Source organism: Anguilla rostrata, chromosome 13, assembly GCF_018555375.3.
Source record: "Anguilla rostrata isolate EN2019 chromosome 13, ASM1855537v3, whole genome shotgun sequence".
NCBI lineage: Eukaryota > Metazoa > Chordata > Actinopteri > Anguilliformes > Anguillidae > Anguilla > Anguilla rostrata.
This window is the reverse complement of record NC_057945.1, coordinates 27,559,980-27,586,067: the sequence shown is the minus strand read 5'-3', so window position 1 is coordinate 27,586,067 and position 26,088 is coordinate 27,559,980. Positions and strand designations below refer to the sequence as shown.

The 26,088-nt window shown below is 38.9% G+C and overlaps 1 protein-coding gene and 1 long non-coding RNA gene across 6 annotated transcripts in view; one reads left to right on the top strand and one right to left on the bottom strand.

Annotated features, from left to right (window-relative positions):
- LOC135238019 (uncharacterized) overlaps window positions 1-17,630 on the top strand; it is a 45,616-nt gene extending 27,986 nt beyond the window's left edge. The window contains exon 3 of the long non-coding RNA XR_010324993.1: window positions 17,199-17,630. This is a non-coding gene — a long non-coding RNA (uncharacterized LOC135238019). The remainder of the gene's footprint in view (window positions 1-17,198) is intronic.
- LOC135238018 (chemokine-like protein TAFA-1) overlaps window positions 3,397-26,088 on the bottom strand; it is a 118,684-nt gene continuing 95,992 nt past the window's right edge. The window contains exons 4-7 of one of the 5 annotated variants that reach the window (XR_010324992.1): window positions 12,699-12,823; window positions 9,499-9,553; window positions 9,100-9,191; window positions 3,397-4,772 (exon numbers count right to left, since the gene is read on the bottom strand). Coding sequence is in view for 1 of the 5 variants with exons in the window: in XM_064305646.1 (XP_064161716.1) it covers window positions 4,755-4,772; window positions 12,699-12,823 (143 nt within the window). In the remaining 4 variants the exon portion in view is untranslated. Of the gene's footprint in view, window positions 4,773-6,801; window positions 7,686-9,099; window positions 9,192-9,498; window positions 9,554-12,698; window positions 12,824-26,088 lie in introns of those variants that run through there. The other 4 variants (XR_010324991.1, XR_010324989.1, XR_010324990.1 and 1 more) reach the window with 4 other exon arrangements.

The following is a 26,088-nucleotide window of genomic DNA, read 5'->3' as shown; positions in this document are numbered from 1 at the left end:
AGCTGGTTGAGTTCATGGCTGGAAGAAGCACATGGCAGCACTTTTACTTTCTAACCTCTGGACTTTCCATCTCTAAAGAATAAACATTTGAAATGGAACTTTTTAGCCTGCTAACTGTAGCTGCAGCGTAATTAAGTTCGCTGTACACACTGGATGTGCTGGGAGTTCAAATGCATCTTAATATATGCAAGACACATTTGTATATGAAACAGGACCCCTACACATTCAGCAATGTTCACACCTTCAGAAAAAGGCACATGGGGCATCTGCAGTGGATTAAATTCAATCAGCAGGGACGATGCAGACAGCTGCATCTGCAGTGCTCACTTTACCTGAGACAGCTTCTTCAGTTTCACTGAGGTGGAAACAGTATTTGAAAAGAAAAAGATACTGTGAACCACTTTCTGACAGAAGTACTGATCATGGTCCACTGTTTTAAATGAATGTAAAATATTCAGTATACTGAATACTTAAAAAAAAAAACTCTTCCTTAGACTACATCCAGTGTAAAGTACATGGAACAAAAAATAAGCATTTTTAAATAGGCAGTGTATTTCAGTGTTTATTCATTTATTTTTGCTTTGAAAAACCAGCACGCAAACATCGGCTCATTCGAGTCTGATGACTGTGACCATTCCAGGTTTTATAGGTTGCTGTTTTTATCTGAAACAGCCTAGCATGACTTGTGTTGGATACAAGGGCTTCAGTTAAATCAAGATTTTACCTTAAATATAAAATTGATTCTTTTTTTTAACAAAATTGTTGTTTTGGTTACATTTTTCTCATTATGTGATATGAAACATGTATCACGGATCTTGAGAGCTAAGAATGTTGACTCCTATAAACTTACATAATTTAATACACATAATACAGACAACATACAACAACAACAGGATATACTTCCACCTCATTTCAAAGGGGAATTTATGCTGTGCTTGTTCTTTTCTACATCTGGTTTAAAAATATCTGCAGGTCATTGACTTCCGAGTGGGACCAAATTCAAAGAACAATTGTGACATTTCATTGGCTTCATTCAAACTGGAATGAAAAATGTTCCGCCTTTAGGGACGCAGGGACCGACAGGGACAGGGGGGACAAACCCCGAGGATCTCGTCTCACTGGACATAGTCACCACAGGATTACAGAGTCTCTAATGGGACAAGCCCTGTCATATAGTGCTTATTGTACATTCATCCATGGTGGATTATGTTGCTTTACAGTCTCAGGATTTTGCATCAGATTGACTGGATTTGAGATCAGGAATAAGGAATTTTACTGTGACTCTAAGGAATTAGAAGGGACTAAAGGGCCTGCTGACTGCCATGGTGCTCAGTGAAGGCTGTGAACACCTCAGATGTGTACGCTGTGCTTCAGAGACGAACCCCTGATCAGACATGTCACTGCTGATCAACATTTTCTGAGCCATTAGCCCTCCAATTGAGCCTAAGCTAATTACAAGCAATTGTGGTTATGCCAGAGACATTAGGGGCCCAATCGAAAACATGTTTGGCATTATTAAGCTGTTTAATACAGTTTAGCTGTTGTAGAGGGCTATCATAAAGCTATACAAATTTAAGTCTGAGAGCAAGCTGACTACAAACCGACTATACAAACCATCTTAATGACTTCCCATTTGCCAACTGGAAATTAATGGTCACAGGCATTTTGAGACGCACATGCAAAATACATTTTTAATTTGCTACGTACTGGTGCTTGTACGCTCATATTAATCATCAATCATCAGAAAATGGAATTCTGCTTTTGTTGTGATAATGAATCAAAACGAGTAACAATTAGAACAATACCATGAATCGTTTTTACAGACAGTGTCCTGGACGTAGCATTCAACACTCTCCCCTCATCCTGGTTGTACACACACTACCAAAGCAGATTTGTAAGACAAGCATTATATTTGTCCAGATAATATCGCCGCTGTATGTTTTCATGTAGAGATTTCAAGTTTGATGTGGGCAGTTGTTTCTCAGGTAGCTGTCAGAGGACTGCGTTTCCGTTCGCCGGATTACGATCAGTCAGAAGCGGAACGGCTGTCATTTATGCAGCGTTATTTCCTAAAATAGAGTAGGACCTGCAGCACAGCAGGATTCCCGCGCTGCATATGGAGAAAATGAAAAAAGAATCACATTGCTTTCAATTACTTTGCACCTTGCTTTTCACACTGCTATCACAAAGCACCTTGTAGTAGACAAACCACTTTATAACATGATTTAAAAAATAACATAAAAAGCTGAAAACTGCTTAATTGTTCTGTTTTCCGTATTTTTTGGATAATCCTCCAGTTTCCTTCATTTTTTGGATATGGATGGAAATATGATACTGCGCCAGTCTGTAACAGCTGGTTGGGTATTTGAAATTATGCTGTTCTCTTGCAAAGAACACAATATGTTCTGTGTTCATGCACCTGAGTTTTCATATGGTATGATAACATTCTCCTGTCTCTTAACTCCTATTTCATTTGAAACAGAGCATGCCTCATTGAAGCAGAAAAATTATACGTTCATTTATATAATTTGGTGGGGAAGAGTACAAAGTGATTGATACTGCTGTCATTTGTTTACCCTTTGCAACTATAATGTGAAGAATTCTGCATTTAAGAAATAAACCTTGCTGGATTTAAAGCAGCTGGTGCAATGATGGATAAATCACTGCGTTTATGCAGAGAAATGAGACTGATATTTCATCAAGATAAACAATGGGGGAGGAGGCAGTTCATATCCAAATTAGGCTTCTTGGCATAATATTGAAAACCTCTACCCTAATCAGATAAAGCCAAAATGATAAGGTCTGTGTGGCACTCTGGGAATTGTTTAAATTCAAATAAATAAATAAATATCTAAAAGTGTTGCTGGAAACATATTTGCTCTGAATGCCATGCTGTGCTGCTGTTTGGATATTTTTCCAGAATATTGCCAACATGTCTTCTCATCAGTTTGGCAAGCTTTAGTGTTGCCCCTGGCTAATGTTGTTTTAAGGCTGACAATGTGCTCCCGTATTCCGCCTGATCATTTTTGGTGGCTGAATTCGAGCTCTGTTTCCGTTTAACACATTAAAATGAAATGGATGTGGCATTATCGAGGTAACCAGCACATAATAAATAAATGAACAACAAATAATCAGTTAATTAAACACCAGAGGCATCTTGCATTATTGATAAAAAAGGAAGTACATAATGGAAACTTTCTGCTGTCTTTTACACATGCTTTTAGTGTCAGTACAATGTGGGCACTGGAAAGTAAATGAAAAGTAATCCATTGTTTATGCAAAATGAGTAACCTTTCAGTGCATTTTTCAGCGATGTTTCTGTGATCTAGTACTCAGCTGTGCTTTAGCTGAAGAAAATGTGACATCATTCAATTGAAAACAAAAATGCAGGCACAGTTGTGTACAAAATGCTTTTAATTCTGATAAGGCTGTATGTCTAGTGGGGGGTTGTCTGTTAATGTTGGATATTTTTTATTTACTTATTTATCAATACCATTTTTTCTCACCGTCTTCTTCCTGCTCCTGAATTTTTTCATGTGAAATCTACAAACAAACAAGTATGACTGAGTCAACATTGGCTGCCCATGACAGACACTAAAAACAGTAATAGAACTGAATCATACTCTTTAAGAGGAGGCCCTTTTACTATGCAGCCTACTGCACTTTACAACCATAGAGAGAACATGAATGCTGTTGTATTTGCTCCTCTTGTGAAACTAAAATGTACAGTGTTTTATCTTCACAGATACTACAGGGGTCCCTGGTGTTCCAACACATCACTTGATAGCAAACAAGACCGACAATTTTTTATTATTATTTTTTTCTTCCAGAGGCTGGTTTAGAGTTTCTTGATACAAGCAAATACTGCTGATGGTCCTGTACATATGGGAAGCATTACACTCACAACCTCTGACGAAGATCCATGTGTTCCATGACTGACAGTCAGCCATTCTGATGTCAGTGGGAACTCAGTGGCTGGATCTGCATGTCAACTATTCCACTGTGCGAGTGTTATGGAGAGTTCAAAAACATCTTTAAATATATATATATATATATATATATACAGAGAATTAAAATACAAAGAGAGCTCCCATGAAATACACAGAGCATGCCAACAAATAACTGCCGATATACTGAAGTGACATCGTTGTCAGATATGCTAATGGACACAACAGCTGGCCAGGTGACCCAGTGACCGTTCACAGAGTTCTGTCCCGGGTTCCTGTTGTTCCTATGACCAAAGGCAGAGGGCAACAGGGATACTGGAGGTTCTGGGTGGTGTTAAGCCTCTGGGGCTTAAAATGAAGCCAGCATGCTGATGTCATAGAGAAGGCGGACATGACAGACAACTTAAAAATGTTTCCAATGATTGAAGTCATTCTTCATATATGACCCACAGGCATAATGTTTCTGTTTGAGTCTTCAGTTTGAGGAAGAGCCCCCTCAGTTTGGCTTGCGCTGAGGGATGAGGTGTCGTCTCTTGATGTTGTACATCCTCTAAATAGCAGTTTTCTTTTAAGGAAAAAGCACAATAACATTTTAAATGCGACATACGGTAGTTAGTGTAAAGTCACCAGCGAAGAAGATTTAGTCTGGTTTGAAAATCATTGGCATCATGCAAAGTGATGCCGTTTAATGATATCCCCTTTTTGGAAAGCCTGAGGAACAAGTAATCCACTCAGTTGTCTCTGCTGTAATGATTCTGTCCATTTAATAGAGGGGCTTGTGCTGGGTGGCTGAAAGAGAGCTCTTTGTTAGGTCCTAGGATGAATCTGAAACACAGAGAAAAAACAACACACAAACGCTTAGATTGTACAAGGGCATACAAGTGTGTAAGGATGACACCCACAGGAATTCTTTTCATCCCGCATTTCAAAACAAGAGAAACATTTCTGAACGAAATTGTTTCATGCACCTTATCTCACCAACTTCAACTCCAGCTGCTTCTTCTGTGAACAGCCTTTGTATGAACTCAATATATTTAAGGTACTCTGTGCTTAGTGAGAAGCTGAAAGTTTTGGTATAAACTGGCACTATGTCTGAGGTGTTTGTTATCATGTGTTGATTTAGTTTTCATGATTCTGGTTTTGTATTTTTGGAATTTTCTGTACAAGATAGGCTGGTACATTCAACCAGCAGTCAGTCTGTATTGACACATCTGGCTGACAGTGTGTTCAGTTTTGTTGCACAGTGATTCTGTGAATTGTCCTTTGCTTTTGTTACTGAGGCTCAGGGACTTTTCAGAATCTGGCTGGATTCAGTGTTCTGTGTTCTGTTGGAAGTGTGTAGCAATCTATCGGAAACAAAATTCTGTCTTTGTGGTTTCTGTTTGATGCAGTGGAGGCAACCGTAATTTGCCATGAATAATGTACGTTTTGTGTGAAAATAACACAGTATACCTCCAAATGTCTCATCACAAAGAAATTCAATTACACACACCAAATATCAGTCTTAACAATAAGCTATTTGAGACAGACTGCAGGATTTTTCTCCGCTTGCATTTTAGTGAGCCGATATGATAAATAAAGACTGCTAGACGGATCACAGAGGACAGTGGTTCTTTGTTTCAGACTGTGGTACTTGGCGCACAGTGGAGCTGATTAAACCCAACCCTGTGGTTTCCTCATACACATGTAGTATATCTCCTGGCGGTGCCAGGTGTATGGAAATCAGAATGGGAGATGGTGGGGGCCCAGCGGTCTCCCAGATACCGCTCCGGAGCTGTGATTGATAATACCCTGCCTATGTACTCTTGGGCAGAAGCACATAAGGAGCAATGCTTCACTGTGAAGGACCAAAGTCAGCTCCTGCCACTGCTGCTCTTTTCCTCAGGTACTCCTTGAAGTGAGAAGCTTGCTCGCATGTTAAACGACCTCCAAAAGGCAGTGCAATCAAGTTGCAATTGAAAGATATTTTACTTATGTTGGGTGACTTTGTTGCACCCGTTCTGGAAATATCCACATAATGATACCATGTTACAGTATATGGCCAAAAAAGGTGCTTTTACTATGTTATCAGGGAAAAACTAACAGCCGTACAGAAAAATTTGTATAATAACAGTCTAATTCAGTTTTTCTGAAGTACTTCATAAAATCTCCACGCAGCCACTCATTGTTAATTATATGTTGTATCCACTGAATTCTGATAAAAAATAAAATAAATTGAATTTCTATTGGGCAAAATTGCAGCAAGGAAAGGTAATTTCAGAACTATTTCAGATTGTGTTTGGTACTTGTAGTACTGGTAGTCTAGTGTCTTAAAATGTCGACAAATGTTAGGACAATCAATGGGAGCAGCAGGCATGCGGAAATAACTTCAGATTCTTTTGTGCCAAACACTGTTTCACACTGTCAATCTTGTTGTACTTGTTCCAGTAGAAATAATAGCCCCGTAGTATGCCAGGAAGTGGAACACATTGACAACATGGACATTTTTATCATGGTACACTAATGGTCAAATGATTTTTAATGAATTCAATGTATAGAGATTTACTTCCTTGTATAGCTACTCCTTAAACTGAATAATATAGTAGTACTTTAGTAATAGTATTACTTTAGTAAAAAGTATTTCAACCAGCCATCATGCCTTATAAACCACTTACCATTCAAATGCAATTCGTATAGCCTTCATTAGAAACAGACTTTGTAAAATATTTTAAACATACTTTCACATCATATTTGCGATGTATGTGCTCACGTTGTATTTCAGTGTCACTGAGGTTACTAAACAAGAAAATGCACACACATCTTCCCCCATTTGAAAAGAAAACTCAACACAGAAAAATGCATCAAAATCTATTTAATGTGCCATTAACAATGTGTGTGTGTGTGTGTGTGTGTGTGTGTTTGTGTGAGGGAGAGAGGGAGAGCAAGAGAGAGGGCTAACAAACAGGAAGTGTTCATGGGAAATAATCTCAAAAGGTATTTGTACATTCTATTCTAACTTATCATTCTTATGAATTAGTCATTTGGTTGATTATTATATTTTTCATTCAAAAAATGCTCAATTCATATGTATTCATCTGTGGGCAAATCACTTTTGCTCTGAAAACAAACGTGAGAGATTAAATGCTGTGCACTAAATAAATTTAAGGTCTATTTATCTTTTATGTGGTGCCTTCTTTTCTTGAAATGTCACTAAATCTTGAATTTTGAAGATTGTATTTGTTGCATAAATTCTTGCACACAGTATATTTTCCACACTGAATTCTGTCATTTATTCACACATCATGACATGTTCTACTTAAAATACCTGTGATTACTCCTCATAATTGTATGGGGTAAAGATTTTTTAAACAGATTGCTACCACTTGCATATATTTGCATGGACATTGCACAGAACAATCCAAACATTGACAAAACATTTCTTATCTGTTCAGCATCACCAAAAGATCACCACTATTGAGGTGGTGTTTTTAATTATCAAGGTATTATCAATTCTTCCTAAAGCAATGGCAATGACTATATCCGGCTACTTAAACTGTGATAAGCACTGTGTATGGACAGAAAATATGAAAATGCTTCTGTTTTGTTATTATCCTGCGGTATGTAAATGATGATTTTATTTAGCCAGTGCAGGTAATGAGGATCTATGCTGTGGCGTGTATAAGGAGGTCTCCAGCTCCTCTAGTTTCCTCATACAAAATGCCTGCCTTGTCTGGTGATACAGGCAAGGAAGGTCCCTCTCTGAAAGACATAAAGGAAAAGAGAGAGAGAAAAGACAAGGGAGTCAGGAACCTGCTTCTGTATTTTACTTAAATGGCTGTTTATACTGCGCGAGTGAGTGAGCGAAATTCACGGTATGTTTCAGAGCAAAACTGATTGACAGCAGATGGCAGGTCTTCTTTTGAACTGGTAGGTGTTGGTGATTCAGAAGACACTGATGGTTAGTAATTTTGTTTTCAGATGCCCTAATTAGCATGGATAATGAGGTCCAAGCAGACGATAGACGGGGTTAAAAATGTAAATGGTTGTGCATATTGCATGATGAACTTTTTTATCATATGAAAATATCCTTACAACAACTTTAAAGACAAGCCATTCAACTAATTAACAAACCTCTTAAGATGCAAGTCTCTAAGTTGAGATGATCAATGCACCAATGCAGCAAGCACACTGGCGGTAATGCTGTTTATTTTCTGTTTTAAAAACACCCAACTAATAATAATAATAATAATAATAATAATAATCAATTCAGCCAATTGAAAATAGGTATTCTCAGAATGGGGTCCTCTCACTTCATTGATTCCATTTTAACCCATTATGAAACCCATAAATTGCAATATTCATGTGTGGAGAAGAGCAATGTCCTGTGGAGTTGAGTGGTGTTTGTTGTGCAGAGACAGCATCCTTAACACCCCCCCCCCCCTCCCCAGATGACAATACAGTGCCATGTAACATACACATGACGGAAAGATAGAAATACGGTAGCATATCCATATGCACGCACATGCAAAACATGTCACAGATAACAAGACTGGCAAATATACGCTAACACCAGTGAAACAGTGCCTTGTCAGAGTGCACCAATCATCTCCCAAACATAAGAAATACCTTAAACAAAATGCCTAAACAGTAAAGATACAGTACTTTATCCAGGCATTGTGGTGAACCAAGGAAAATCCACCTCCCCTTTCTCTTTGTTTATTGTGAGCTTTTATGTAACAGGAACCTGTGCTTCTATTACATAGTGTTATACTGAGATGACAGTGGCTCTAATCACTGAGCCCAGATAACCCAGCTAACCCTTCCCTGATCCCAGTCCCAACCATTTTGTACAGAAAGACCAAAGCTTGTCATGATGAGTCAGAGCTTATCAGCACTATCAGTCCACAGCTGTGTCTTTCAATGAAAACTCACAGGAGAAATGCAGATGCTGTGCAATGTGTACTCTGTGAAACTGGAACTGCCTTTGCCTTCAAAGCTCAGCACATTTTTTATTTTGCTTGTATTGAAACACAAGCAAGATGAAAGCTCATGCATTGCAATTATTATTTTTATTGTGTCTCAGGGTTAAAAAGCAATCATGGGCAATGTGTCCAAATGAATTTCTCAAACTGTGCTATTGGTGTGCAAATTTTAAACCATGAAAGAAACCAACCTTTCTGAAGTCGGAATTCCAGTCTGTCTCAATTTTTGCCCTCTCCTCTGCATTTTGTTCCAGAACTAAAAAGATGAGTATGGCTGGGTGTTCTGTAAAGAAAGATCATGCATAAATTACACAAATAGTATATCCATCAATTTCGCATAAATTTTCCTCTCTCACCCTGATGTCTAATCAAAAGTAACAGGTCATCTTGCATGGAAATTGATGTAGATCTCAGTTGAATAAATAGAAACGAATGTTCAAAATAATAGTATATGTAAAAAATAAATAAAAGGTATCTGTAAAAATGTCCACAAAGTACTTGCAGATGTGAGTAAATTACTTTGACCAAGTTAATAAAGATGCAAAGGATGTTCTCTAGCAATAGTTAAGGGTTAGAGCTATTGATCTTACCTTGAAAAGTTGAAAAATGGAATCATCCAGTCAACTTCTTTTCACTCTAGCTGGACTTGGAACAGCACACAACCAGGGGAAAATGGCTATGAAAAGCTTTGTATGGCCTAACCATCGCTGATTTTCCCTCCTATCTATAAATCAATCACGTCTATTGTCCATGAATATGCTTCCAAATCACCAGGTTACTGAGTACCTGACTGCAAAATCTCACTTTGTCATCCAATGTAGATTTATTTTGGGTTCAGGATATATTTTGTCAAATATAAAACATACAGTTAAAGGTTGTTTTGGCTTTGTAGTCTGTACAGCAGATTGAATTTGAAATATAAAACAATGAATATGAGGGAATATGACATTAAAGTGCAGACTTTAATTTGAGGGTCTTTACAGCCATCTCGGGTGATCTGTGTACAAATTATAGTCAGAGGATCGGTGATTGACTTGGCCTGCCAGCATTCCACTTTTTGCCCCTGGTTGCTTTACCAGTATGTTCGGGGTCTTGCGGCGTACATGTAGTTTGTATCTTGCATCCCTCAGAGGCTATGCTGGTGTAGTCTTCTTTTTAAGGTAGTCTTTGACACATCTATGCCTACATCCTGGAAAGTGTTCTTGATCCGTTTGACGGGGAGTTTTTTTTCCAAAACTGAAAGCAGGGCCCCAGCTGATTTCTCAGGACTGGGACAATGTGTTGCCCCCCCAGGCCCAGGACAAAGTATTCCAGTTGTCCCTCCTTATCTGCGGCCCTGATTGAAAGTATTCTTTGGTAATCCACTACAGTGGTCTTCCGTAGTCTACCAGGTTGTTTGCTATTGCTGAGCTCACTAGTATGTTCTGGCTTCATAGCAGGGTATCAAACTGTTGATTTTGATACACCAAATGATTTTGATTTGTGTCTGATTGATTTATCAAGATTTTATAACCTCAGGATGGCCTGCTTTCCTGGCATCGGCACTTATTTTGTCCTCATGTTGCGAGACAACAGGAAGAAACTCCAAATGCAAATTCCACCCACAGACCTTTTGCTAGCTTTCTTGTGCATGAACCTATGATGCAAGAACACACAGCTAGCCAAGAAACCACTGGACCAATTATCCAGTTATTTTTGCTCTCTTAAAATGGGGAGACTATGTATAGAAAGGGCTGTAATTCTGACAGAGATCACTTGATATGCCCTAAAATTAAAGCTGACAGTCTGCACTTTAACATCATATTCATTGCTTTATTTAAAATCCAATGTGCTGGAGCAAAAACAGCAACACATATGTCACTGTCCCAATACTTTTGCATTTAGCTGTAAATAGTACGTATACATGTCTGTATGTGCAGTATATATACATGCAACGTGATATGACATATGTGTCCAAAGTGTACAGTCCCTGAAGGTATATTTCTCACATTCATTTCTCTGTGACAGGTCACTTGACAGTCTGTTCATAGCTCACTGAGATACTTTCTGATATGAAGGACCAGAAAGCTTTGGTGCTTTATGCACCTGGTGACTCTCCCTCTTCATGTCATATTCTGAAGTTCTTGGGTGGTGAGTGGTGTTGGACATGTGCCTTATTCTCTCTCAAACACTTTTTAAAGAATAGCATCTAGTGAACAGCATTGTACTAATTGTAGTGTTTTCTGATGATCCATTCGCATTTTTGCTAATATTCCTGTTGAAACTGATATTTTCACAGATAAGTCTCTTATTATTCTCTCAGTATGCACTCACAGGAAAAACCTTGTTCACTGGTTTAAAAAAACGTTTTAGTACTCATGTAGTTTCGTTAGTAAGCAGACACTGCCATAGAACTAAAAGATTCCGATTTGAGTTGGCAGTTGGAAGCTGCACAGGGCATGATTTAGGACATCCTCGTGCTTCTCTGGATTCTATTACTGGGTGTCAGGTGTCACTCAGTGTTTTTTTCCCTCAGGCTTTACTGGAGTTTGTTGTCAGGCATCACTCACATTACTTTCTTATCAGACTTTCTGTACTCATTGCTGTCCTTTAGACTTTGTTTACTCATGACTCCAAAACTCTTCAATACTAAGCACACAACAAAGTAAGCCTGCTCCTGTCTACTCCAGAGAGTATACATCTTTGCTTATATGTATTTTTAATCAGTTATATTTCACTTTTTATTTTCTTACAAATAAGAATGACAGCATTCATGTAGGTTCTGCAGTTTGGTAGGGCAGACAAGCATACCATGCATCTCCACAGGAGCATGTATACCAGCCTACACTTATTTCACTTCACAACCCACCAGCTGACCTATGTTGAAGGAGTGCACTTTCTGCACAGTTGGAATAGGCAGCTTGCAGGCGCTTGATCTGCTAGAGAAGCTGCTCTTGCACCCTGCTCTTGCACCCTGAGAGGGAAAACCCTGCCGACTAAAATCTTAAGCAATGACCAATTATATATTGTCTGGAGGAACTACCAGTCACTTTCTGCACTGTTATGTCCAAAACACAGCAAAATATGAATAAACCCACTAAAACTTCTGCTTTAGCAGGATGTACAACGTAATTTAATGTTTTGATTGCATATCACTCCAAGCTTGTTTCTTTATAACTAGGCAGCAAGCTAATAACTGTTAGCTGTATAAAATACTGCTGGCCACCATCCACCAGCAAGCTCCCTGTATAAAATATGTGTTCAAATGTAAGCTTGTCCACAGTTTGAGCTGGCTATCTTCCCCAATGAAGCTTGTAATAACACAAATACCTTTGCGACAAATTGATGTGAGTAGGATGGTGTTGGTCTAATTCCATAAAAAACTTCCCCACAGAAAGTATGTCATAATACTAAAATCACACGTATATTTGACTGACATGTAATCCAGCCAGTTCAACATGAGAACTACAATTCATTGGCTATAAAAAAGGTTAGTCATTCAAAAAGTGTGACACCTGACAACAATATCAAGTACAGCATGAAGACATCCTGTAATGCATGCAGTGTGCAGCTGCACAGGGCATGGGTTATAATCCTATATCTATATCTATATCAATATCTATATCTATATCTATATCTTCTTATCTTCTAGTGTGATAAATTACAACACACTGGCATAACAAGCCATTACATATTATATTTAAATTAAATATAGATAATATAGATACTGGCTTATGGTGTGCAATTGAGCTTTATCCGTGCATGTTTTCAATGGTTCTGTGCTGTGTTTGGGTTGGTAGGGGGGTCTTACCCTCGTCGTCTTGATTTTGTTCCCCGAGGAACACATCCAGCCGGAATTGTCTGGAAGCGTCTTGCACTCCTCTCCCTCCAGACAGGGCTCCATCTCACACCACCACTTGCCAATCACAATGGATGCTGCGGGGGGCGGGGAGGAAACAGATGGCACTGAGTTCACCGTGTCAGACACGCACAAGCTGGGCCTGTCTGATCTGGTCAAAGAGCAGAGGAGGTAATCCCCCATACTCGCCGTGTGCCTCAAACATGTCACATTATATCACAGGCCAACAATGCGCACAGAAATAAACAGTTATTTATGTGCAAGGCATTTTTAAAGCAAACTCCATGAAGTGTTCATTTGGACATACCTACCTTATTCCAAATGGACGTACCTTCCAAAGCCCTCTTTTAAATGCTTGGTATATCCTGCTAAATGCACTGGATTTTAACCTCTCACAAAACTGTCCTTGATATGGCTTTACCTTTTCCTAAACAATAGCTTCTAAACAACAGTTTCTGAAATAATCACATACTACTTCATTGAAATAGTTATCAAATTATGGCAATATGTATGAATTTTAAACACTTGAGTTGAGGGTTCTATTGGCATTTTATCTCAAAGTAATTTTGTTATAAATAAATTCACTGTGTGCAACGTCTTGCATAAACAGTAATCATTATGCTATTATGTTTGTGAATGGAGAGGCAGTAATCTTATATTTTAACATTGCCTTAAGAGTGTGGACGTGTGCTTGCATGATTCCTCTAACTGAAATGAAATTCCACAAAGGGATTTGTGTGTGTGTGTGTGTTCATCTGAGTAACTTGATTCAGATGGCTCTCACTGCTAGACTGCCTTTCAAGGGAAACTACGATAGGAGTATAGATTTGATAACTCTTTTATAAAAATTGTCCTTTTATAAATGCTTAATAAGCATATAATATCTACATCATCAAGCATTCGAAATTATGTTGGCACTGTTAAGCAATGTTTAACCGACATTAATAAAATGTGGGAATTAAGTTATATTTGTGGACTAATTTCAACACAAAAATACAATGGGCCTCATTCTCAAAACCTTCTGCGTACTTTTGTTCCTAATAAAAGTTCCTATAATAAAACAATTTGGGATTCATAAAATGTGCACAGACCTTTGATTTTCTTAGCTATTCATTGCTGTCCGCAAAACTGCCCCTCATATGCATGGTCTATAAAGACACGCCCTCTCTCCAAAGCACAATTAGCCGAGTAATACAAAAGCAACAAATACGCCATTGTGTGTTGGGATTGGCTGCGTGTTTGTAGGTCTTTATAGATCATTATCAATCATCATAAATCACTTAACACTTCCATTCAATAAATAAACATGGTTTTGCCTATAAATCATTCTCTTCATTTATCCACAAATCCAGTGCCCACTGCACAACATTAATATACCCATGAATTGCTGTTATATACAGTTCAGCCAGACAGGAATTTGAAGGTTAAAAATGATATACCACCTCTCATTCTTTCTATAGTTTCTCTGCTGTTGGTGTAACCAAGGTTACTGGGCAACGATTAATCAATAACGCTAGGCAGTTCTTTTCACACTTAAGAGCCAGTCAGGGAGAGTGTACAGAATTGAAATGTCCTGCTCATGCATTACTGCTTCTGTGCATAGTCCACCATGAAATAAATGTGTTTCAAAATGGAACACAATGTCTCTATGTGATCCTTATTGGCTCCAATGACACGTTTACTGAGTCAAGCATCCCAGGCATGTCCTGGTCCCAAACGTTCACACAGGGAGACTGTGAGCACAGGGTGTATGAAGTGAAGTAATCCATTTCTGATTCTGTCCAGGAACCAATCACCCATTAATCTGAGGGCCCTGCATCAATCTGGGAAGATAAGTAATGATAGCACATTACTCTGTCACTTTTCATTTTCAACTTCAGTCAGTATGTGTCCCATGGTGGTTATTACACAGAAATCCCACGCATGACGGAGACACCCTTGATTTGTAAACTTGTGAATTAATTTTTGGATTGATTTTTGAATCAAAGAGTGGCAAGCTTGGGCAGATGTCCTCAGCGGCTAGGACAAACGTGAAGCTTGTGCTTAATACAGGGACTGTTCCCTCACTGTCATCCATCACATTCACTCTAATGCTAGTGAATGGTCAAATGGATGACATTCTGCAATATGGAGGCTGGCCTGAGGCATTTGTCTCACTAGGATTTAAAATGGTCTCATCTGCTCTATGTCTGTAATATTTCTGAAAATCAAAAATAGGGGCACTGGCATAACCAAAATAGTACTGCAAATATGATAGTACAGCAGATATGTTTTTTTTTTAGCTTAGTTGCACTTGTATGCTCAGAGAGTACAGCTGTACCTGACTCAGAGAAAATCAAGACTTCTCAATCTCATAGGCTGCGTAAAACTGCCTGAGAAAGGCTGCCAGGTTGGAAGGTGCTGCTTTGCCGACAGGAATTCAATCCTTGTGTTGTGTTTCTTTTGTTCTTTTGTACACCTCAGTGTTTTATGTAGTGTTCACAGAGCTACGCTAAGCTCAGAAACTGTGCCATGGCAATGTATGGCTCCTTTCTGTCTCATGTCTCACTATTTTAGCTACTCTGCTGTCCCATTTGTGTGCAGTGTGTGAACTCTACTATTCTGGTGTTCAGAATCTGGAAATGAAGTGTACCATGTGGGAGTTGTTGTACATTGCCTCTTATCCCAAAAACATATTACAGCGCATGTTTCAATAAAATGTATGTTTCAAAATAAAATTATATGTGTACACAATGACAAGTGAAAGACACAAAAACACGGTTTGACAATATGCAATGAACAATACTGTATATAATCGTAGTGTGCATTCCTTGAATTTCATATTTCAGATTTAATTCATTACATCCATCATCTGCTGTTTCACAACAGGTCACGTTTCCTGAGCTTGACGATGTTGATAGGTTTGAATGGAAAAACAGATAAGACATGTACTGTACCAAGCACCCTATCAAGCACAATAATACTGTAGTTTTGCAATGTGATGGGACTGTTTCCCCTTAATATTACTTAAGTTCCATATTTAAAATAGCAATCATTACAGTGGTCACCTACTGTTATACAACAGATTACATGCTTCCTGAGCTTGGTAATGTCGATCTGTTTAAATGGAAAAAATAGATAAGGGCACGTGCCAAACGCCATAATGCTGAATTCTCCTGCAATATGATGGGACTGTTTTCTATTTGCTCTATTTTCATGTTTTGAAAAGCCAGCCTGAAAACTACTTTTTCATTACAAGCCTGGCTAGGATTTATATTCAACACTTTCAATGCGGGATTCAAGCTAAATTGAAAATGGTAGAGTATTACCTGCAAAAGAAAAATCAATCTTTGAGAAAAAGTAGAGATTAGATTAATATACTGACTTACCAAGGATGCGAGAATATGAGACAGATTTTGCATACAAAACAAATGATATTTATTGTACACAGAGACACATGGATTGTGCTTTAATGCAGATTACAGAATTTTCCAACATGCACAATACACATGTGCTTTTAACAGGTGTAATATATCATGTGTATTCCTTTGTACGGAACAAATGAGAAATTCTATTGGTACAGAAGGCAGTATGGACATCGAGACAAATCATAAATCTGATTGTTGTCTTATCCTTACAGCCAGCATCGGGGAGCTCTGTGTCAATTTTCTTAAATGGTTCCAGCCATTTACTGTGCACCTAAACAATGGCATAGCCTTTGCAGGATTCTATGCACTGAATTATATTCAAGACGGATTGCAGACTGTAGTTTAGTTTGATTTCAGCAAATGTACAAATTCAATTTTCTTGGCAACAAAGCACACCATCACACACATGCAGTAATATAATATAATAATATGTAATCTAATACACACACACACACACACACACTCACACACTGTGTAAATTGAAAAATTACTGTGTAAATTGAAAAAAAAAAATAGAATTAAAATTCATAATTCTCTTGAAGTAGTGCTGATATTTCAAGGAAAGACACCCCAAGTATGAACTCACAATAAAGTTAGTTCAGTATATTATTACAGTGTAATTGTGAAAATAGAAGAAATGTGTACCTTACATTCTTGTATGTGAATTTCAAGTAAAAGTGGCATGCAAAGAGACATATTTAATTAATTAAAAAAAAATTCTGGTTACCAAACAGATTAACTTGAGATAAGCCAATAAATTCCTCATTTATGGAGCTTTTTCAGTCATTCAGATTTGGCCTGCTATTATATACAAAAGTCAAATGCAAACATTGGTCTAGTTTGAATGCATTGGGGAGTAATGCTTGCTGATCATGTGAAATGTATGAGGCTGTGTTTTCTTTCAACCACACAAAATCACATGAATTAAAATTAAACAATCTGCATGGGAGGGTTTTTTTAAAAAAGTTTTATGGATGAAACTTTTATGGATGGAAGTCTCCCAGTGTTGTTTTTTTTTGTTCTCTCTCTCTGAACTACTGAGCAGCAGCGAGAGTTGACCGTGCGAGCAAAGAGGGCAGTGCTCTTCGGACCCACGCCAAGTTTGCACCGCATGACCTTCTGTATTGGAGGAGGGCCCGGCTGCAATCCACTATAATGCCTCCCCAATGCCCCCTGCATGGAAAAGTCACAGCATCAGCAAGCTCAGGCCATCTCACCCTTTCCTCAACATGAGGGAAGTGGATTATTGGAGTAGTGCGGTACACCAGGGGCCAGTGACCTACGTGGCCTGGTCATTACTCTGTGCTGGACGTGTACTTTCTATCGTTGTATGAAGATCCGAAACGGAGAACAAAGGCATAACTGTGCTCCATGGACAATAGCAGTACTGCTGATGAATAATTTACATCCGCATTGGATGAGAGCTAATGCTGGGGGATTGGGGGCGGGGGGGGGGGGGGGTGCAAATTATCCCTGGTGTTTTGTAGTGGTGATTCTTCAAGACCTTATATCATGTTTATGGTAGATGCTTGACAAGTGGTTCTTACTTCATATCTATCAAGGCAACAGGATAGGTTTCCAATAATTTTGGTGGCTTTAAGTGTCTTTCCTATGCCATCTATTGATTGCGTCCAGTCAAGATTAGGAGTGGAAAGCAATTAGGTTTAAATTTTCATGGTTTTCTGCAGGTGTTAATTTACTGTTTGGCCGAATCAATACATCACACCAGATAATGGTGAACACTTTCAGCTTCTCTATAGCTTCTCCATGCCAATTTGTTTTTACATCAATGCCCTACCAGCAATCAGAGCTAAGTATAAACTCTACATTCAGGTACGGAATGTTAATCCCCTAAGAAATGTGCCCATCACTCTCAGCTATGTGTTATTCTTTTAAATTAATAACAGGTAAATGATTTGTAGACCTGCTCAATGAAAACTGAAGTGTAATCAGTCATTAGATGAAATGAGGTAACACACTTAATTTGTATAAATTGAAGATGAAAAGGAAAGTTCAAGTGAGTGGCAGTGTTGGTGTGGGTCAATAACTGTGGGCAAACTAATTCTTGTGCTTATTGGGAATCCTGACCTTGTTTGACATTAGCAAGTGGGTGGAATGAAATCTTGGGTTCTGGGTCGACCCGACACATAGGGGTCAGAGGGGAAGCCGTTACTTTGAATTAATCAGTGCACTTCTGACCGTGAGCCGGCTCTTGATTAGCTATAAAAACACTCTTGTGTGGCCTTTCAGTCAGGGTATTGACTGAATTTATACTTATAATGAATACCCAGAACCTGCTTTATTAATGAAACAGAGCCTGACCATGCAAGTCAGACAGCAACTTGATTAATTGACTTGAAATGAACTACGACAATAGTTGAGCACACAATCAGTCACTGATTATCAGGCTTGTGCAGTGCTGATGGTCCAGCGTCTTTGTTATGAAAGAAATGCCCTCACCCCATGTCCTGGTATTCTACACCTGGGAAAGTTAGTGACACACACCAGCAGGATACAATGGAACATATAATTAGCTAAATTAATGTGTATAATTCCATGTTGCCTTTGGTATTGTGCTGATAGTAGCTTCAATTGTACAGATGTAACAATGGAAGTAGTGCTTAGTGGTAATTTGTGTTTTGTAAGGGGAAGTGCCCTTGTGAATAGTCTGTAAGGATTTACAGCAGAAAGAGTGCTTTGTTAAAGAACTGAATGGCACTGAGAGAAAAGCTTTCAGTAAACAGGACCCAATATCTCATTTAAACATCAGCATGTCAACATAAATGTGAATATTGTTCAGTCCTTACACTGATAGTCCTCCAAGAAAATAGAAGCACATTGCTAGCATGTTGATTTGTATTTAAATGTTGTATTCAACAATTGTCGTATGACTTTGTATTTAAATACAAATTAAATACAAACGTTTATTTGTATTTAAACAAATAGAATGCGATGTATGGGGTGAATGACATAGCAGTTACCTCAACAGTAACAACAATAAAGTGACAACCCACTCACTGTGGACTCACACTCCTGCACCTGCTGCTGATATCCACCCATAAGCGCTGATTCAAAGTTAACTACTGCGTGGTTTAGCATTAACATCACAAGAAAAGGCTACAAGCACCACTTCAGCTTCAAATAGTTCAGTGAGTTTCTATGGAGAACTTTGTTTTGCTCATCATTCAAAGTGCTCAGTTTATTAGTGTCATATGCCCGAAGGATGTTGAGACACGGAAGCAAAAGAGAGCCTTTACACAAAGCCAGGCCCAGGTCCGTTGAAACCGAGCAGAGAAAATGTTCTCTTCACATGAGAATATAGCTAATGCCTGCTGTGCCTGAGGGAAATTCAGAGTCTGGGTGCAATTAAACTGCTCATTAACAGCCTTTCAGAAGAAGCAAAGGCCTATCAGTACTTTTAAAACAATTGTGAGAGACAGAATGCCCATACGTCATCACGATGACCACAGATGATAACATTTGACAGGTCGCTAGAATCAGAGTAGTAGGGTAAAATAACATGTCTCATGAGATGATGAATGAGTTCTTCACCTTGCTGGAAAATGAAGGCTTCTCAAGGGTTTGACATGCCTGCCAACAGTAAACAGTTTACAGTCATTGCAGCTCAGGGTCATGGTGTTTTTGACAAAAATATTCAATTAGCATTCACCAAGTTAAAGAAGAGTGTGATATCAGTTAATGTTTCTTTTATGGATCACCTCATTTATGCCAAAAATCTTTCATATACAGTGAATAGCACGCATTGTGTGAATTGTGAGTACCAGTTTATTTTGTCTTTGTTATTATATATGAGCTCCATAATGTTTGGGACAAAGATATATTTTTTCTTGTTTTCACTCTACTCCACAGTTTTAGATTTGTAATCAAACAATGCAAGTGTGGTTAAAGTGTAGATTGTTAGCTTTTAGTAAAGGGTGTGTTTATAAATTTTCACCACCACATAGAAATTACAGCACGTTTTATACATAATCTCCCTATTTTCGGGGAACAATAATGTTTGGGACAAATGGCTGTACAGGTGTTTCTGTTAGTTCAATTACTTCCTTAGTGTAGGTGGAAGAGAGCTTTCAGTTTCTAGTCTTGATTCTAGGCTTTTGGATTCTGTTATTGGCATTTGTCAAAATGAAGACCAGAGTTGTACCAATGAATGTCTAGGAAGTCTGCATGAGGCTCAGAAATAAGAAGAAAAAAAACTGTCAGAGACATAGGCCAAACCTTAGGCTTACCAAAATCAATTGTTTGGAACATCATTAAGTAGAAAGAGAGCATTGGTGGGCTCAGTAATCACTAAGGGCCTGGTAGGCTAAGGAAGACTTCGACAGTTAATGACCGAAGAATTCTCACCATAATGAAGAAAACCCCCCAAACACCTGTCTGACAGCTCAGAAACACTCTTCAGGAGGCAGGTGCAGTTGTGTCAGTGACTACTGTCTGCAGAAGACTTTTGAACAGAAGTACCGGCTGCACGGAAAGTTGTAAACCACTAGTTAGCTGCAAAAACAGGATTGCCAGGTTACAGGTTGCTAAGAAGTACCTTAAATGAGCTTAAAGTTCTGGAAAAAGGACCTGTGGACAGGTGAGATCAAGATTCACTTGTACAGAATGATGACAAGAGCAAAGTGTGGAGCCCAAAAGGAATTGCCCAAGATCCAAAGCACCCCCCCTCATCTGTGGAACATGGTGCCTTTATATGACTTTGATGGTGACGCAGTAGAGTCAAAACACAGTAGCGTATGTATGGATGCTACAGGTACTGACTCCCTTGCCTTCATTGATAATGCAACTGCTGATAGCAGCACGGAAGCATCTTTTCTGCTTTTGCTACAGCAAAAAATAAATAAATAAATAAAAAGCCAAAAACTGGAAAATTCTTGACTGGCCAAGTCATTCACCAGATCTGAATCCAATTGAACATGCATTTTATATGCTGAAGAGGAAATTTAAGGCAACTAGCCCTTGAAACAAGCTGGAGCTGACATTGGCTGCCATACAGGCCTGGCAGAGCATCACCAGGGAAGATACTCAGCACCTGATGATGTCCATGTGTTGCAGACTTTAAGCAGTTGTTGCATGCAAATGATATGGTGACAAAGTATTAAACATGACTGCTTTCATTTACATAACATCAATATGTCCCAAAGACAAATTAAAATGTCATCGCGAATACGCTCTTCTGATTGGTTGAACGAACGTCCCCACCAAAGCATTAGCATTAGTCCATTAGCAAAACTGCAACTCACATTTTACATATTTGTGAATCCATTCTACATATTTGCGACTCCCATATTACATATTTATGAACCCATACAACATACTTGTGAATCCATTCTACATATTTGCGACTTGCATTGTACATATTTGTGACACTGTTTAGATATTTGTGAAACTCATTTACATATTTGTGACTTTTGCTACAAAAATGCCTCCACAGTGGTGGCTCAACACCTTACTAAGGCACTTCATGTTGGTTTTTTATTTAATCTGTCACTCATCAATAAATAAAATTAAAATTATATATATATATATGTAATTATATATGTACATGTATATATATATATATATAATAAAACAAACATCATTTTGAAGAAAAAGTGGTAAATGGTAGATTTGTGAAGGAATCTTGTATTTATTTCATAATGCGGTAACATAACCCTGAGACAGGAGTAAGCCTCCACATCGATGTGGTTTCACTTGTTCTACTCCAGGCAAGGCAGCAAAATCTCACTTTTATCCCTGAATGTGAGTGATCTCTCCTGGTCAAAGATTAGTTTTCCTCAAGTCAGGTTGGTGGTAAGGTTACTAATGAGGTCTTTGGTGACTGAGAGCCCAGTGAAGGTCGATGCAGTGCCAGAGTGCTTACAAGCCTTTAGAGAAAACAAAAAACCAGACTCTCTAAATTTCTGTGCGTTTAGAAGACTACCACAGTGATAACACAACCAGGTGGGACCCTCTGCATTTGGCAAGACTCTGTAAAAAGAGCCACTTGACGTTTACCTAATAATTCACTACTGTAATACTAATACTAAAAGTAGATAATGTTACATTCGCTCCCATTTGTATAAGAATTCTCAATAGTGCTAGATTTACAGCCACCCCATTCCATTACTTGAATGTTTACTATTGAATTTTATACTGTTAAAGTGCACAAAGACATTTCACATAGCCAATACAAATGCAGCTGGTGCTAATTTGATGCTTGTTGTCAAAATGACAGTTGGGTTGTAAACATGTTCAGTTGTACAGTTCCACTATGCTAACAATTCATCCTTCCTTCAATAGACCCTTTGATAAAATGTTTTGTCAGGGTGCTCTGTAAGACAACACCATGCAGGGGAAGTAGAGTGGGATCTCTCTCAGACAAGGAAAAGCCAGCACACAAGCTCTGACAATGTGGGTAGAGTCTGTAACCACCAAACTAAACTATGGTACGAAGTGAAATTCAGAAGAACAAACATTTCCACCAGGGACAAATTTTCATTCATTGACCATAGGCTAGCTAAATAATTGTCACTTTATGGCTGTAATGTTGGTAGGATTGATACATGTGCAGTCTGATGAATCTCTATCTCCTACACCAGAGAAAAGAAGTCACAGTTATAATGCTCACGGACACGCTGCAAATTTGGATTCATGTGAAGTAATCACGAGAGGTGATTTCTTTTCAGAAAGCAGTTATGGTAATGCTTGATTTACAATTTTATGTTTCTCAGGCAGAAGCAATGTCATGAGTCAACACATTAATGAAGTGGAAGACACATATATCACATTTCCCACTAAATGACTTTCTCTATATTCCACTTTTTACCTCATTTTATACACTCAATTAATTGTCTCTGCCTCCCCCTCCGTACGCTGACTGTGATGCAGGGAGACATGTGTAAGTTAATGAACACTATATTAAGTCGGACACAGAAATGAATAGAAGTATGTATGCTGTCATTAATGTAAGGAATTTGATGGAGTCTCTGGGAGTGATTTGAGACATGCTTATCCGAATGGAATCGAGCATCACTGGAACTATGGATATTACAGTCTATTACAATCCCTTCCGTGTGTGTGCGTGTGCATGTGCGTGTGTGTGTGTCTGTCTGTTTATATATATGTATGTAATGGGAACACACCAATATAACAATGCCCCAACAGAGAAGGGGTCTAGTGGCACTGCAGTGGTACCTTTAGAAGGCAACTTTTCATGTCAACATTTATTGTAATGATATTTATTTAATAGGTAAACATCTTAATCACCTTCATCCCATGTTAGGGAATTTATTTCCTGCAGAAAGTGTTGTCCACAAAGCAGGAGTAGTTTCCCAGTGGCAAGAGGAGCCAGACACGTTTGATATCCATTGATTATGACTTTCTCAGTCACTGGCTTTGAAGATTTTTTAAATGGAAAAGAACAAAAACAGTATTTTGCTGTAAAAATACATATTTGAGTTTACAACAGCTGATATTGATAATATGTGAGTGAGTGTGTGTACTTGCATCAGGGACATGTGTGTGTGCATGTTCACCAGTGAATGGTAGGTGTCCTTGTGTCAGACACTGCATGTTTGCTTCTCCGTATTGGTGACTTGTGCATTCTCACCATATTTGATTCCCTTTGAATGTACTATGAGAAATAAGCTGGAGTGTTTGACTTGCTATAAGGAATGCTCTTCAATGGGATCCTCGTCGAGCCTGACAGAACTGGGACATGGCTCTCCTTGTCAAAGCTAATAATCGATTGCTACAGTAAAGTAATCTGACAGCACACTCAAACTGTGCGTGGGACTATCAACAGAAGCATAATATTTTTAGTCAAATAATTAAATATCACAATTTTCCAAATATCAAAATATCATTTTTGAAAGGCTGAAAGTGTAAAAAAAAGACTTATGAACGTATGAAAATACATATTTCCAATGTATTATCTTTTTGGTGAATTTTGACAAGTACATTTTTAAATAGCGGTGCAAATGCCAACAACTTTGGCTGAAAGTCTTTAAAAAGTCACCCGTTGGGAGGAGGATTGCACTCCAAATTTAGCCCCCGCATCTGCGGTGTGAAAAATGTGGACATGGAGCATTGTCTCTGGCAGTTTGTGCGGGGGGACGGGACCCGGCGATTCTCCCAGGGGTAGGAGACAATCCTCGGAAGTGTCCTCATTACTCATAAAGACAGAACATTAACAATGCGGGACCAGAGGATCAGCGCTTATCTGGGCCGTGGCAGCGCTGGAGGGACGCGCCACTGACGCCACGGGTTTAGAATCGCATTTTTTAACCTGACCGAGGGGACGTGAAACAGATAAATGGAAGCGCCCGGCCCGGCATAATCGCTCCGAACGCGTGCGCCCTCTCCCTCGCCTTCCCCTCGCCTTCGGTAAATAATTGTTTTGGTTACACTTGCGTGTTTCCGCGAGAAAGGCTGGCCCCGGCAACCCGAGCCCAGTAATCTGCCTAACAAACCTATTAAAGGCATCTACGTGACGGCTAGCTGAGGACGTCTTCGGAGACGAGGCAGCTGTTTGCTGGCGATCTCAGTCCCCGTGCGCTCAGTGCAACTCTGAAGCCTCGTCCTTGATGCATCTGACACAGGCCCTTAGCAGCAGCTACCCACCAAATAAACATTCTTCTGCCAGATAAAAGCCAGAGAGAGAGAGCAGAAACAGGCTGGCTTCAGGCCTGTGTCTGCTCAGACTGTTTGCTATAGTTTAAAAATATATCATGGGTGGATATTTGTGTTGCAGCGTGCAAGCTTATTTTTCTAGCACAGTCTTGCATCTCTGAGGAGCCAACACACTCTTGGATAAGAAACTGAGTTGTACTTAAAGTGCATATTTTTTACTTTGACTTCATTTGATGCAGAATGCCTTTAGGTAAGTGATATTTTGTTGTATGTGTTAAAGGAAGCTCACATCTATGAATAGGATTGCAATAGCCCTACCCTCTGTGTATTTTATTTACACAATGGGTATGCTTTTGTGGAACCACTTTGGGCAGGTGTGCTGGGTTCTGGCCTTGGAATGCCACTGCTGACTTTGCAAACTTTTCTCTTTAATTAAACTGATGACTGTCTTGGGATCCGGGGATTTCTTTCCTTTCTTTCAAAAGCTGCTGTGTTTAGCTGAGATTTACATTAGCGAAAACACACACTCCCAGAACACCGAAGTAATATCATTAGGCAAGACCTTTTGTACACTTAGCTGCACGTTTCGAGAGGTTTCTGTTAAAAAATATCCTCCGATGGATGTTGATTGGGAACTGAAAGTTTCACCAAAATTGCACTCTGCAATGCAATATTGACTGACTTATCCCCAACTGTGCCTCCCCTCCTATTTTGGTCACAAAATTACCAAAGGCGTGTCAAAATCCATGAAGAAAATACCATTGCACGAGTGTAGCTCACAACACACCAAGCACCGGCCGAAAAATAGCCCAAAGATTAACATGATCATTTTTAAGTCAATCATCATGACATTTGCAGATTTAACAGTTAAATGTTTAAAGTTTAAAGAGAGCTTACATTTTTGAGTGGTGTTCAGTGCAGAACGAGCAGGGTACAGAAATATCGCCTCAAGCAGAACGGCAAGTTTGGGATCAGGTGGTGAGACTAGGTGCAGTTATGCTAACAAAGTGGATGCTACAGAGTCGTGGTCCAATACAGCCTCTTCAAAGAACAACTCTGTCCTTGGACAGAGGCATACCTGTAAATAGCCAAACCCAGATCTCAGAGAAATAATTTCAGGGCTTTCATTTGTGCAGCACAGTTATTCATTTGTACAATAAGACAGCATTTAAAAATCTAAAATACTGTCTGAGAACCTGGTTTCCGCATGACCGTGGCCCCAACGGTGTCTGCAGATAGTGTTTGATCTTCTCCACCGTGTCTCACCGATTCATTTGCTGTAAACATTGTATTTCAAATTCCTT